Source organism: Lepisma saccharinum, chromosome 13 (genome assembly GCF_977018435.1).
Source record: "Lepisma saccharinum chromosome 13, izLepSacc3.1, whole genome shotgun sequence".
NCBI classification, from domain to species: Eukaryota; Metazoa; Arthropoda; class Insecta; order Zygentoma; family Lepismatidae; genus Lepisma; species Lepisma saccharinum.
The window spans coordinates 17,615,431-17,631,609 of NC_139241.1; the positions used below are offsets into that span (position 1 = coordinate 17,615,431).

Genomic DNA, 16,179 nt, shown 5'->3' on the forward strand with positions numbered 1-16,179 from the left:
TTGCGTGAAAGATATTGGTGGCCTGGCATAAACAAATGCCTTGAAGTTCACGTAAAATCATGCGACGTTTGTAATGCTGTGAAACCCGACACCAAAAAGAAACAATACTATGCTTGGAAGGAAGTAACTAAGCCGTGGGAGAGAGCACACATGGATTTTTCTATTTTCAAGGAAAAGTGTTGCTTCTCATTGTTGACGCATTTACTAAATGGCCAGAATGTGAAGTTGTATCTTCTATATCATTCAGGGATGTAAAAGGATTTATGTCGAGACTAAGTTCAATGTATAATCAGCTATACACCTTAGTTACAGAACATGGTCCTCCCTTCCAATCTGCAGAATTCAAGAAATATTGTAAAGATCAAGGGATTGCTTTGATGCCTTCACCACCTTATCATTCGGCTAGTAATGGACAAGCTGAGAGACACGTTCAAATCATTAAAGGTGCACTGAGATGCAAATTATACCAAAGTAGAAGAGATGAAAGCATTTTGATGTAAATAATGCATTGCTAGATGTGCTACGTAATATCCAAATGCTCCAAACACCGTTAATTTGAAATCTCTTTCTGAACTGATGTATGCGTTTGAGCCGAGACCGAAAGATGATGTTGATTGGTTGCAGGATAATACTGACAAAAACAAACGTGAGGATACCAGAGGAGGTGTCAAAGTTTGGGTGAAACTTTGCGAACCGAGATTCCAGTGGTGCATCTTATGTTCAAGGTGAAGTTGTCCGGAGAGCAGGAACATGGTACTTAGGCCCGATTGTATAATGCAGTTGATCCTTGATTAGCCAGTAAAATTGATCTGCAGTTACGCTGAACTCTGATTTTGTGTTGTATAAAAGTTGAACTGACATTAAGTCCATGCGATCAGCGGTCAAATCTGATCTGCAGACATTGACCATAGTTCAGCTGTTGCAACATGGCTGAACTAACAAATATTTGCTTGTAAAATGTGTTGCAAGTGAACGTATGCCGCAAGACGGGAGAATCAATTCATAAAATCCTTTTTCCATAATAATAAAGAAGAAGCATGCACAAAAAGGTGAACAATGATAAATAGTTCTTCCATTTTTCTTTTTCCATATATCGTGTGTTATTGTTATTTACTGTTTGAAATACCATGCATTTTTCCTTTGAAATTTGCCTTAAATGACTGCAAGAGCATATTGTAACATTGTTTGATTTCACGATCAGAGAATGGTAACTTGAGAACAAACAAGTGTTGATTGATACAAACAGAAAATATGACCTGCTTACGTTTTCTTGTTGATGTCATTGTAAAACTTGCATTGGGATGAAGAGGTGACCAGGTTCACGGACGTTAAAAATATTACAATTTCGCTTTACTGCATCCAGCCAAGTGTCATTGCAATTCAATTTTTTCCGCAGAATGGAACAGAGCATGTAACTTTGGCTGTAGTGTATATATCTACTGCTTTATGAACCGAGCATGTTGCATTTTAGATGGTAAAGCTTTCTCTTCTCCTGGTATATAAATAACACATATCTTATTTTATTTCGAATATTATTTGTTTTGGGCATAATTTACATCCGAGAGGACAAACGCCATTGTTGTTTCAATATTTCTTTCCATTCGGGAAAACGCAAACACATTTTACATTTCACAAGTCACAACATAGGTTATTCAATTAAGTGCAAGGAAAATTCCGTATACTACTTACAGGAACTAATGGTACACCTGTAACACGTTATCGTGTAATCACAAAATAAATATATTAGACATCTCCTCACATGGACAATAGCTCCAAATCCGAGTATAAGAAAGTTGTTATATCTCTTTTTAGCATTAAAAAAAATACAGATTTTTTTTTAAAAAAAATCCATTTATGCACGCATATTTTCTCCGCTTCGCAACCGAGAACCGATAGTTGCTTTCGTTGTCAATGACATCATCATCCACGTGGAACTCACACCAGCAATAAATGGCCGTCTAGTATCTAATTTAGGTGATTTTACTAAATTTGCAACATGTTCGAATATTTAGTACATCCAGCACCTCAGATTTATTCTCTATTCAAATATTAAATACTGCATTTTCCGAAACAGACTCTAAAATGTTTGCTGTTCAGTGTTGGACAATTGGCACCATCACAGGCACAATAGCAACATGTCTGGATTTTCCACGTTGCCAAACGTATTTGTTTGACCCAAGATCAGGATTTGATCTAAGATCGACAGTTAGCTTTATACAACATGATAGAAGCTTGATCTTAGTTCAATCCCGGATCGTAGGTCAAATCTGATCTCCAGTTAGTGATGTTTATACAACCGGCCCTTGATATATTAAAGTTGATAAAGATATTGAGTTGGTGCATAGAAACCAGATAAAATGGAGGAATGTGAGACAAAATGATAGTGGAAATCACCTTAATGGTGAACGGAATGGTGAAACAGGCGATAAAAATAATGAGGCATCTCCAGAAGTCCACGAAGGAAAATATTTAGATGATAATGATATGTTAAAGGAATATGAGAGAGGAGACAATCATGAAGTGGTGGAAGAAGCTGCAAGAGGGAACATGGATTTGGATAGACGAAGCAGCAGAGTCAAGAGTGTTAATGAGAAGTCAGAGGCAAAGAAAACCACCTGACAGATTAGATTTGAGTGATTATGGTAAAAAGAAGTAAAAAATAAAATGACGCGGAGAATGTCATGTGTGCGACGCTTATTATGTAATTAGTCTGTATGGTTTATAAGACCTTTGAAATTGTCGAGATGGTAAAAAAAACCAGATTGTGTTTTATCTAGTATAAATGGAGTTCGTTATAGTTTGTTGAATGGTAGGTAATTTGAGGTCAATAAAATAATGTTGAATTATGCGTGCATATCATTTATAATCTATTCGACACCTTGAGTGCGATCTGCGCTTACACAACAGAAACATGTGATGAATACCCATGGGCCACGTTTAAAACACTTGGCTATGTTATTTACAGGTGTTTAAAACATTTAAAAAATTGAATACTACATAGATGAAACTGTTCGTTCCTCACTAAACACACTGCAAAATGTACACATTGTTGTTAATGTCAATATTTAGTTGAATTTACAATAAAATGTTACTCCCTCTGTCCCATAATTATTGTTTGGTACACCTTTGTTTGTTGCCCCATATTAATTGTCCGATATTCAAACTGTGACATTGGTGTATACAGAAGAAGAAAATGAAACACGAGAATGAGTCATACAACTTTATTACTCAAGGATCAGTCCAAATTGGTCGATTAAGTATCCAAAAGAACCTAAATATAAAGTAATCAATCCAGGATCAAAAAAAGTGACCAAGAAGTTTGACAAAATAAAACATCAAGACGAAAGAGATTGTTGGTCCAGGAAGGTTGTCATCCCATCAACGAGCTAGATCTAGTGCTGCAGTGCTGCTGTAGCCTCGTCGTAAATGTTCCGAGGTCACTCCAAGCGAGATGGCAGGACGTTGCGGCGGTTCAAGTGTGCTTTTTGCATATGGGGAATCCTGTAGTTGTTCCCACCTTGGACGAGCATAATTTCAGTAAGACAGGACTGCAAAGTGAGAAAGATGTTTTTGAGCTTGTCGCGTGTCAGATCAGAGAAAGATGTTTCAACGGCGGCGATCAACTCATCAATAGTTTGTGGAGCTGCCTAATGCTGGAGAGACTGAATTGCCCGGAAGTGCCCCAGATCTAAAACATTCATGTCCGGACTGTTTGGCGGTTGGCATACGAGATCCAAAGTGATTCCACTGGCCGCTGCAGCATCCACCCAGGCGCGGTCATTGGGAACGATATGCGGACGCGCATTGTCCTGCTGAACGGACACCTGGATTCTCCCTGCACGCAGTCCACGAGGCCATTGTGCATCTATTGCTGGGATTAACTTGTTGATGAGCATGTCCCGTTAAACATCTTTGGTAACAGTTAATGGTTTTGTGACCATTGTACCAGCAGGACAATTCCTGCTGTTCCTCTTGGCAGGTTCCTTGCTGACGTACGGCCAAATGCCTAACTTAACATTAAATCACTGCTTGCGACCAGGATCCCAACGATGCCAGGCGACAGCAGCAAGAAAGATGATCTTCGGAATTAACGATTTCCTTTTACATGTTTGCTGCGGGTCTTGTTCCTTGGGCAGTAAGTACAATTTCTGACCGTCCTTCATCAGGTAGAACCATTTTTCATCCACATGAACTGTCTCCATCATCATGTTGAACTTCGGATTTCCTTCTTGTTTGGTCCGACTTTGCCTTTCATCCGAGATGCAACCGAAGCACAAATGGCCCCATTTTTCAACGATTGCCACCCCTGTTGCCAAATGTAACATGCTGTTCTCGTACTTACATGAAATTTCTCAGCCGCAATTATCATGGCACCTTTCTTCACTACGCCAGTCGTACTGTTTCCCAACAGAAACTCGTACACTGCTTGTCGTTCACTGTCCATGAGGTTCTTGCTACCCCTGTCGCTTCCTATCATGGATTGTGTGTTCATGACTGTTCTTCTCACACGTACTCACTGAAGGAGTGCTCTACTAACGATTTGCATCGAGCCTTGCTAGACCGGTTTGCATACAGTGCCACCCGGTGTGTTGCAACCCAACGCCCCCTTTTGGTAATTGTCTGGGCGGTATTTGTTGCTCGTTGCGATAAGGTCACGTTTTTCCTCTTCACAATCTTGAAGACTCATCTACTGTGCCTCTCCTCATGCATGAGCTTTCCATCTGCCTCTTCGTCTGTAATTCCTGTACTACCATTTTGGCATACCGGACTATAATTATGGGACAGAGGGGGTATATTTTTTAAAAAAGGAGTAGCTACCATGTGGACTCAGTGCATCCTGGCAACTGTTAATTAGTTGAAGCTTCTCGAAAAGCCTACATATGAGATTTAAAACTAACATAAATGTGTATTTTAAGAATTTATTCAAGCGTTTACTTTATAATAGAAAAAAACATGGTCGATCCTTGGATGATTAATAGATTTCATATTAATCATTATTCTTAGAAAATAAAGTTTTATTGACATTATGTTCTAAACGTTTTATTTGTTTAAAACACGTTTTCTTTGGTTTCTGTTTAAAACACTGTTTAAAACATTTAAAAGATGTTTAAATCCAAAAAGAACTGTTTGCTTTATTTTATTTTTTTAAAAAAGACAACCCTGGTTGTGAAGGAACACTGTTATCATCATTATCAATGTAGGACCTCCCCCCCCCCCCCTTCCGGTTGAAAGATTGACCCTGACGTTTGGCAAGTCTTGGGATGACTATGTAAAAATGTCACGTTTCGCCACTGAAACATAGCCACCAAATAAGAAAGATGAGAATTCTGATTGACCGTCTTAATTAATTAGGCAAGATGACGGAAAGGTTAAGAATAATCTACAAATACAAATGATTTCAGAGATTTGTGGGTGGGTGTGGTAGCATAAATTCTGCCTGTACTGTTAAGTGCTGTGACTGAACTCTGAAAGTAAAGTTACAAGCTAAGTCTGGAAATTGGAATATTAGGTGCCTCTAATGGGATAGAACTTAAGTGACTAGATTCGGTTATCACGTAGTCTTAAGATAAGGTTATTAACATTTAAATGTTGTATTATAATTTTATAACATGAGTGTTCCTAGATTAACATTATCTGCATTATTGCCATCGACTAAACGCATCTCCCCCTGAGAGCAACATTTCAGCTAACTTGAATGAAAAAAAGTTTTCACAAAACCTTTTCAAAACTGAATATAAGTGAGACTAAGAAAGAAAAATATTGTCTCTTTGAGGAGTTTGGTGATCAGCAATATTGATGTAAAGTTATTAAATTATTGAGACAGAGTTTAAATGATTCTAACACTGCACATAGTTTGATGTAGGAGAAAACCTAAAACTGTAGAAGATAAAAATAGAAAATTCTCGTTCACTTACCTTGTGTAAGTTATTTCTGAACAAGTCTGCTCTATCCATTGTGTCTACTTTCAACTTGACAACCTGCCCATCAAAATATGCCATAACATTCTTGTAGTTTTCCTCATGCTCCTTTACAATCATTTCAACTGACACTTCAACTGATGGCTCGAAACCAGAAACATATAAATGTCTTGCACTTGTAGAAATGTCTGCCAGCTTGAGGTCCACAGTCAGCTAGAATTTAGAATTCATAATAATAGCATCAAGCTCAAGTGATAAAATCATACCACCTGCATTAAATCATGGAAAATATGGTGTCTGATATAAAAAGTGAATGACACAAACCTAATTCGTACTTCGCAAATGTATACTGGTTGATAATTTTAAAGTGATTAAAAACAGGGTGCAAATTAATAAGGAGATGCCAGATATCCCCCAAATAGACAAATGTGTAATGTAAATAACACCATCCTGTGATGGAATGGGTTTCGTAAATATATTATGACTTGCGCAAATTCGACGTGGCCTTTGACCATATCTTGTACGCTCGCCGACGCGGTTCGCTTATTAATTTGCTATGTAGGTGGCATATTATAGAAAACTATAATATCAAATATTCCTGTTTCCTTTTCATGTGTATAGGTAGTCTTCCATTTTTTTCTCTGGCATTCTCTAATAAAACTCCTTTAGCAAAAGGTTACTTTTACAAGACAAGGGAGCTTGCCTAGTGCTGGACTCCCCTTCCTTTGGAGGGTTAGGATTTCCTGTTGGATTTGTACCCAGTTTAGGTGCTGGATACTCGCCCTAACCCCCCTCTGTCTGCTGTAGCTTTTGATGAATTGTGCAGGGGTCCTTTGGCTAAACAACATTTGGAGATGTGGAGGTGGGATTTGTTGGCAGAAGTCATACCACATGTAATTTGTAAGTATTTACAAAGTGTACACATCAGCCTTTCCTGAGAGCATAGTAACCTTTGTTTCCTTCCCAAAGTAGATATAAACTTAGATAATGCAACACATAGATTATTTAATTCATTATATGCACCTGAAAGATACATGAATATATGCTGATAGATTGAATAAATAAATAAGTATCAGCCACAAGAATAGCTTTTACATTAATACTCAATATCGAATGAATGTGTGTGACAACACAGACAGTGTGCAACGATGCAGAATACATGATAATGGTAACTAACATACCGTTACAAAATCCCTGACGTTGGTTACCCTTTTTCCACTGAATGAAGTATAGAGTTGAAATAGTTCTTGGCATGTTTGTCTTCCAGAATGTGCATCTTCTTGCACAAAAAGGTATCTTGCAAGGCTCTGGATATCACCAACGAAGGCATCTTCCAAATCTAAAAATGAAAACAAATGACAGTATATCCTTTTATAATTTGTTCAAAAATAAAACGATATGCTTAAACTATGTCCAAGTGCAGTTTGGAAGTCATCAAGGAATGAAGTGCCTAGCTTAGAGTTTGTGACAGAGTACAAAGTTCTTGTAATCTCAATATACCTAGATATCACAGAAAGAAGAAAATATTGTTGTTTTAGGGATGTCTAACTTCATTTTGTGTTAATCACTTCAATATCAATACAAATGTTTCTTGATTGATTGATTTTGGTGTTCTAAGTCCAGTTTATGAACAATAAGGCTAATCAGGATTGGACCTACAGTTTAAAGTGGGATCTGAACCAACATGTACCTCCACCGGGAATTGAACATAGATGTTTTATAACACGAAAACAAATTGTTAGTGTAAAATAATGCACCAACAACACCCAATTTTTCATGTTGGATTTTTTCCCATTGTAATCAAGTTATCAATGTTCTTCTTCAAGAACAGATGCAAAATTAATACTTGAAGCAAATATTCTAAGAGTGTACAGACACTGCAGCCTTGCAGATAGCAACTGCAGATTCTGCTTACTCGAATAGTTAGTTCTCTTCCCCTTAGAGAGAGTGTCCTCAGTAGGAACTTCGAATATTTTGTCGTTGATGCAGCATTGTGAGGTCAATTTGTGACCAATATTAGCAAACCTTGATCTGACAGGCCAGAAAACAATCGTGACGGAAGCCAACAAATGAAAAGCTGCTTGGCAAGCTTTGGCCCTTCAAGGGCTGTTGTGCCATGGACCTTACATTTTCTAATATGAAACTATATATTTCTTACAAACTACTGAAGGGCTCGGTTCATTTGTATTGATTCTGCGTATACAGTGTGTTTCAGAGTCAAACAACTTAATATTCTTCACTTACATATGAAAACCATAATAGATATTTACACCAGGCTCTTTTCATTATGAACCCTCATGTATTTGCGTATTATTCAGTGCTTAATATTATTAATTTACTTCATACACAACATTCTGTAAAAAAATAAATGGCGGTAATCAGGTTTTTTTTTCTTCAGTAAGAAAACAATTTAAGAAACTATCCAAGAATAATAATTAAACAACTGATGACTGATGCCACTTAATCTACAATTTGTGATCAATATGGGTAATGTGAAGCATTTGATGGATTTGCGATTGATATTTATGTGGGTTAAGTGCAAAAGTGCTATTTTAGAGGTGTATCACTTTAGCTGGCAACACTAGAGGTTGAAATTTGTCAACAGACACAAGCAACATGTTCATAAATATTGGCCGTACATTTACATGGAAAATTTAAACTTATCATTTGCACAAAATTCGACTTTTAAGTGTAAAATTCGTTCCTACTGAGACAAAGAGGTGTATCTCAGTTTTCTTGATTTTTCAGCAGAGCATTGTAAAGTTTGTGATCATACATTATGATTGATTGTACTTTTGTTTTCAGGGGTATTGAAATGTGTCGAAGCATACATATAGCTAAAAGGTCATACTTTTTTGTGAGTATGTTTGCATTTTTGCAAATCAGTAAGAATGGCTTTTTTGGCCGTTGGAAACAGATCGTCCATTTGTCTTGTGAGAAAAACATGTTCCAGTGGAGATATTTTTAATAACGCCAAAGTAGCCACAGCATCTTGATGATGAAGAGTATACAGAAAGTCTTCCTTTGTATGATAATGTTTCCCTGTGGCGAAGTGGTTAGCACATCGCGCTACAACGCCAAGGGTCCGGGTTCGAATCATGGCATGGGCATGGATGTTTGTGAGTGTCCATTCATCAATTTCGTCATATCATCACTCATCCCCATCTTCGCAAATTAGCCAAAAGTGGCACAAAAGGCAAAGTAGAATATAGCAAATCAATAATAATAGTATGATATTGTTTCACGGAAGTTTGGTAATTAAGTGAAACAAGCCGTTCAGGCTGTAGAGCTTTATATTTAGACTTAATGCTTACAAAACAGTTTTAAAAATAAGATATCATGGAAGTAGCAAAGGAAAATAAACATTTGGTTGTATCAGAAAAAACACACCAAAGAACGATAAACACAAGAAAGCATTGCAAAGGCATGGCATGAGACTTACTTACAATATGCAGTTAGTTAGTGCGTAATATTCCATTGTGGATAGTATTGTAATATAGATCGCATACCCATTACAAAATAATACTGGACACTTACAGTAACAATAAACCTCAAGTACATAATACAATATTCGAAAATGTTTGGTATTGCCATAACGATATTGATATCAAGGTAAACACACATGCAGAACTATATTCCTGTTGCAAATACTATGAAGTGACATAATCACAAACTGTCAGAACATCATATTTTGACTCCTTACATACAAATAGTCAATTCTAAGAACCTATTGCAAGCAAGATTGTCTTGTTTTCAATGCGGCAATGATTCAAAAAACCTGACATAACCCGCTACTCTGAGTACAGGTAAGATACTGTGACAAAGGGACATCATCTCATCATATTTGTCCTTTGAAATCTTAGGAGGTTATGAGTACAATTTACATAGTAGTTGCCAATTGGGTTTAGCTTGCAGTCGTTGTTTCTGACTCAAGGATCTGAATGACTCCACCAGATGACTTGTTTCGAAGAAGACTTTGTCCTTATCAGTATTTTGCACCATCACCTCTTGCACTGCAGTCCAGTCAACAGAATCTCCCTGATCATCTTTTCTGATGGATTGTATGCAAAGATCATGGTCTTGTAATCCAGGAAGTCAGAAGTCTGGAGTATGTGCATGATATATGGTTTCTTTCTTCTCGCGAGGCGGAAGACTGGGATTAGTTGGGGATCACAACCATTATCTATGGCTGTGCAGAATCTCCCTTGTTTTGCATGTGGTAAGGTTAAAAAAGAAAACATTGATCTTCTCAATGTTTTCCAAGATCGATAATATGTGCAAAAGCAAGGTTACTACAATGGAATTCTTATTTTGTCCATGGCATCCATCCGCAAAAAAAGTTACTTCTTTTATATTATGTGTGGCATTGAGATTTTCGAGGTACATTCTCAAGCAAGTGGTGATTTCACATGATCCTCTTTATCCCTGTCCTTCATGCCACGTAAAACAGTGACACATCTTGGTTTTCAGGTTGTAAATAGTAAAGTTGTAATTCGAGTAACTTGAGTTACGCCCTTCTGTCTTGTGACAAATGCTTACTTTTTTAGATGCGTCGTCACTCACGGAGACCGTATCTTCGTATCCGTTGAGTTTAGTGATACACCACTACGGCACTTTGAAGATGTCATGAAGAAGAAAGCCCCAGTGGACTTATCTCAATTTACCCTTTTTTTTAGATACGCCTCTTTATCTCGGTAGGGACGAATTATATGCACCTGGGAAAACTGTAATTGCATGCCAACTGAAATGCTTGTTTTGAAACAAGAGTGAAGTCAGTCATAAATAGAGGTATAGAGAAAACAAAAAGACGAAAAGTCTCCATGCAGCTCTCCCTTTCTTCATTCAGCTCCGCCCATAAGGAAGCATGCTCCACTCTACCCCTCCCCTCCACATGTGAGTACGGTGCAGAGGAGTCACAGGTCTGTACGGGTTTTACGGCATGGGGTTCCACTCTACTAGATGTCCCAATTTTGTTCAATCTGTATATTTCTTTTAATTTCTACACCTACCTTCCTTTATCATCCTCCTTCATGGCCGTGTGGTCTAAGGTGTGCTTTGGACTCCGACTGCCAGACGGCATGCGTTCGAGTTCACTGGGGCTCAGTCTCTGGGTTCTCAGCCTGTGTATGGGACTGATGGCAACCCATCATCATGAGGAAATTGGGGAGCTATGATTGAGTACCTAACCCAGTCTCAGAAATCTCCTATAATGGTGGGGAAGTTTGACATGCTGACCCCACGTCACCCCTTACCAGTTCAAAATCTCCACACAAGATTGTGGGAGGTAGACTGGCACTCGGGAGATCGGCCTAGTTCATCACCCCCTAAAGCAAGAAGGCCACTCTCTTGCCGCAAGATCCGACCCTTCCAACAGTAGCTACTGAAAACAATAGACTCAGTTCGGCTACCAAAAACAGTAGAAAACATTAGCAGTACAGTTCATCAACTGATAACAGTTGGTGTTTTAAAACACATATTCATCTACTGAAAACAACAGACAGAATTTTCACTAGGGTTGGTATGGATGCACCGAGGACTGAAATATTCTTGTTTGTTTCAGATTGTGTATAACATGTTAAATGTCGTAGTGGGTGAAAATAATTCCGAGTAGTGAGGGGTAGTGTATGAACATGTCAGGAGTCGAATTTCCATGCAAAATTATGATTGATGATTTTTCATGTAAATATAGGGTCAGTGTGGTATTTAAGAAATTTCCATTGGGAGAGGGGTAATTCTACTGACTGTCTTGAGACAGCAGAAGAAAATGCTTACATACATATATAAATATATTTTAGGGTTATGACTTTTTTGTAGCCCCCTGTTCCTGTGTCATAAATCGATGGACTTTTGTTCAAAGGTAATGAAAAATAAATAATTTGATTCAGTTTTCCCAAACCAATAAATCGATTTTACCATATATGCGAAGGCCTACATGTAGTTTATTGTTACAACATAACATACAAAATTACAAATAAACACACAATTACAATCTTACAAGTAAGAATAGCATAATACTTAATTATCATGTTTTGTTAGACAAAATAAATCAGAGCTGAAGTTATTGCAGATGTTATTAAGGTCTTGAAGACACTTGATTGCCCATTGTGCACACTGATTTGTTCCAGGAATTCCCAGTCTCGATGGTTCTTGATTCCAAAACTTTTCACACAGTTTAATGCTTTTTCATGAACCTGTAAGCTGTTACATAGCTTTTGATAATCATCTTCATTGTTGATTTGGTCAGTAAACCAATGGTCTGTGAGAGATGAATCTACAAATTTTGCATAGTGAGTCTCTTCTCTCTGGTAGAAGAATAAATGCCAAAAGAGCTAGTATTGATAAAGAATTCCATCTTGCATAACTTAATTTATATATTTTCTGAAACTTCACTTCAGAAAATCCTCCAGTTTCTTCAAAAAAGAGGAAAACCGGAGTTAAATTAAACATAAATTTCATATCCTCACACCATCCTGCTGTTTCTTTAATCTCTTCTTTACCATTCTCGAAATTAATCTTGAGTTGCTTGTAGTTCTTTACAAGTTCCGGTATAAATGGATATTCGATATTGGTCGATGCATTGTTTCCTCCAAGTTCGACATCAATTATTATGCGAAGCACTTGGTCAAGAACATGATGTTGACAACCAATGAATTGTGGTTCTTCTAGTTTCTTTTGAGCAAACAGTCTTTGTAACTGAATTACAATCCAATTCTTTCTTCCAGTGTTCACATTCATAGTGTGCGCAACAATCATCTTTATACTCTTCAATAAATTGTATTAATCAAGAACAGCTGTGAATTCTTTGAGAACAAGATCCGCTTTTCCATCTGGTAGAACTAGTTTATCTAACTTAATTTCTGTTTGTTCATTCTTCAACACCAGCACTTGATATTCATAGTCATTAATACGTTTACCATCAAAATGCAACGACCAGTTTTCTAAGTATAGTGTGTCCTTCATTTCTTTTTTAAAGTTAACAGCTTCTTGAATGGTGGACCTGTAAATACCAGGTTCAATGTCGATTCCATCTTGATGTAACTGTCGGCAAATTGCTGCTTCTTTGCTCGTTGATAACTTTGAAGATGTTACTAATTTGGTTGCAGATTTGGTTTTATTTTCTTCCTTGTCCTTGTAGACTGTTCGTCTGGATTTTCGGACTCGTTATATTCACCCTCAGTGTCTGATGTTTTGGAAATTGACGTAGTAGTAGTAGTTGTTATTGTTGCTGTTGTTGAAGTAGGCTGCTGAAATGGCATTTTTCTTCTTTTGAATGGATGGATAATTTTGGAACTCCCAGCCTTCCCAGTTGTATAACAAACATACCCTTTGCTTTCGATCTGAAGATGACATAACCTTCTGTCCTCACTGCACAGCCATTCACCATTTACTTTTGTGATGTCAAGAACTTCATTCAATTGATTATATTTTCCCCGTTTTACACATTCATCATAGGTGTTCAGCACCATATTCAGTTTTGATTCTACGACTTAAATTGATAACATTGGGAAATTTAATTTATTTTGGCATAAATTTCTAACTTCCTTCGCGTCCCTTACACATTCTTTCCTTCCTCTCATGGATGCTCCAAGGAATGGATAGCGACAAACAATTTGTAGTTTTCCAGTTTTTCCAGATTCTAGTGGAACAATTCTTCCCACATATAATTTGTGCCACTGAACATCGGTTGCGAGAAGAAGAGTTTTCTTCCACACAAATTTCAAATTTTAATTTAGCCATCGCACATTGCCGTAAACACCACAAACGAGGTGGTGCTGCCATACTAGTTAAAAGCAATATAGCATATGAAAACGTAACAAAAACGAATTATTTAAATGAAGAATTCAATTTTGAACACTCAGTAGTGAATTTAAAATTACAACAAAATGAAGCAACAGTAGTTTGCTTATATCGAACACCAGATGGCATATTTTTAAAAAAATTAGAAACAATGTTGTCCATTTTACTACATAAGAAATTATCCATTATAGTGATGGGCGATATAAACATAGATTTTTTTAAAAAAACAGTCCGGAAAAAATGAACTAAATACAATTCTAACCTCCCATAATTTGATTGCAACAATAAATTCACCAACAAGGATAACACCAACAAGTAAATTATGTATTGATCAAATAATAATTAACCAAGATTTTTTTGAATACACCACATGTATTTTACCTTTAGCCTTGTCCGATCATGAAGCAGGTTTCATAAGTATCCATATACCAGAGAATATAAAAGAAAAAACTGCAAAACATATCACTACTGTAGAAAAAAGAAAATTCACCAAGGAAAATATAGGAAACTTTGTATATTCATTAAAGAAAGAAAACTGGACTGATGTGCTCATGGAGGAAAATTTAAATACAAAAGTAAGCTTATTCACAAAGACAGTAAAATATCATTTTGAAGTAGCATTTCCATACAAAACATACAGACAACCCCTAAATCAAACAAAATCAATTTCCTGGATAACTAAAGGGATAAAAAAGTCCTGTGAAACAAAATGAAAATTATATAAAGAAATCCAGAAAAACAAGAATCCCATACTTAAAGACCACTACAAAAAATATGTAATTATTCTCAGGAAGGTAATAAACAATGCTAAGAAATTGGCCATTGCAGATAAAATACGCAAATCTGCTAATAAATCAAAGAAACTATGGGAAATTGTTAATGATGAAACTGGTAAGAAAAGAAAGAACATGAATGAAAAAATAGAAATAATGGTTGATGGAGAGAAAATAAGCAATCCCCTTGATGTGGCACAAATTTTTAATACATACTTTGTGAACATTCTTAATACCGTAAATAAAAATGCAGTAATCTCTAGACCTAGATAAAGAACATATTTCAACAGTCCCCGAAACACAAAAACTATGTTTCTCACACCAGTAACTGAGGGAGAAGTCGAGAAGGTAATTATAAATTTAAAAAATAAGTATTCATCAGGGCCAGATGAATTTTCAAGTTCTCTACTAAAAAAATGTGTGAATAGTATTTTACAACCACTAGTAAGTATTTGCAACACATCTTTAGAAACAGGTATTTTTCCTAGCCAGTACAAAATAGCAAAAGTGAGACCATTATTCAAGAAAGGCAACAAAGAAGAATGCTCAAACTATAGGCCAATTTATCTTTTATCGGTCTTCTCTAAAATAATAGAGAAAATTATGCTATATAGATTAGTAACTTTCTTAGAAAAATACATTTTATCCAAACATCAATTTGGATACCAAAAAAGTAAGTGAATATCAGAAGCTATTTTTGAATTTACAAATAACATACTAAAATCGAGAGACAAAAAAATGCATGTGCATGGATTATTTTTAGATTTTACCAAAGCATTTGATTTGGTTCAGCATGACATTTTACTAGATAAAATGGACCATTATGGAATCAGAGGTTTAGAAAAAAATGGTTCACGTCTTATTTAAAAGACAGATGTCACTATGTAGATATTAACAAAATCAAATCAGACCAGGTGTACCGAAAGGCTCAATTCTAGGACCAGTTTTATTTTTACTCTACATAAATGATCTTCCAGAAACCTTATCAGAGTCTCAAACAATAATTTTTGCGGATGATACAAATATACTAAAAAGCCTGGAATATGAGCAACTTCAAAAGAATTCCATTTCAACCACAACACAACTAAACACCTGGCTAAACAACAACAAGCTTTCCCTGAATGTTAATAAAACAGTTCTAATAAATTATAATCCAACAAAACAAATAAAAAACTTAAATGTAATTATTAACAATGAAGTCGTCAAAGATTGCAATGCAATAAAATTCTTAGGAGTATGGATAGACACAAACCTGTCTTGGAACATGCAAATTACTAATTTAACTCAAAAGTTAAGCAGGCTCTGCTACATGATGAGAATTTTGAGAAATGTTTTAACTTTGAATGATTTAAGGACAGTATATTTTGGAAAGATTCAACCTGTACTCACATATGGTATCGCTTTCTGGGGCAGTTCACCCAAAATGCAGAAAATTTTTATTTGGCAAACACGCATATTAAAAATTATGAAGAATGTATCCCTCTCAAACGCAACAAAACAAATTTTCAATGAATTTCAAATATTACCTCTTCCATGTTTGTACATATTAGAAACGTTGTACTTTATTCATACAAATTCCAAAATCTTCTCAAAAAATCTGGACATACACAAGTACAGCACTCGTATGCATAACTCCCTCTACCTTTCTACTGTCCGCACAGCCAAAACACATAGTGGTCTAGGAGTTCAAG

General features: G+C 36.3%; 1 protein-coding gene across 1 annotated transcript in view; it reads right to left on the reverse strand.

Annotated features, from left to right (window-relative positions):
• The window catches only part of LOC145996710 (guanylate-binding protein 7-like), a 339,895-nt gene that overhangs the window by 108,848 nt on the left and 214,868 nt on the right, over window positions 1-16,179 (reverse strand). The window contains exons 7-8 of the mRNA XM_083133231.1: window positions 7,100-7,257; window positions 5,916-6,131 (exon numbers count right to left, since the gene is read on the reverse strand). Of these exons, the coding sequence (XP_082989357.1) occupies window positions 5,916-6,131; window positions 7,100-7,257 (374 nt within the window). The remainder of the gene's footprint in view (window positions 1-5,915; window positions 6,132-7,099; window positions 7,258-16,179) is intronic.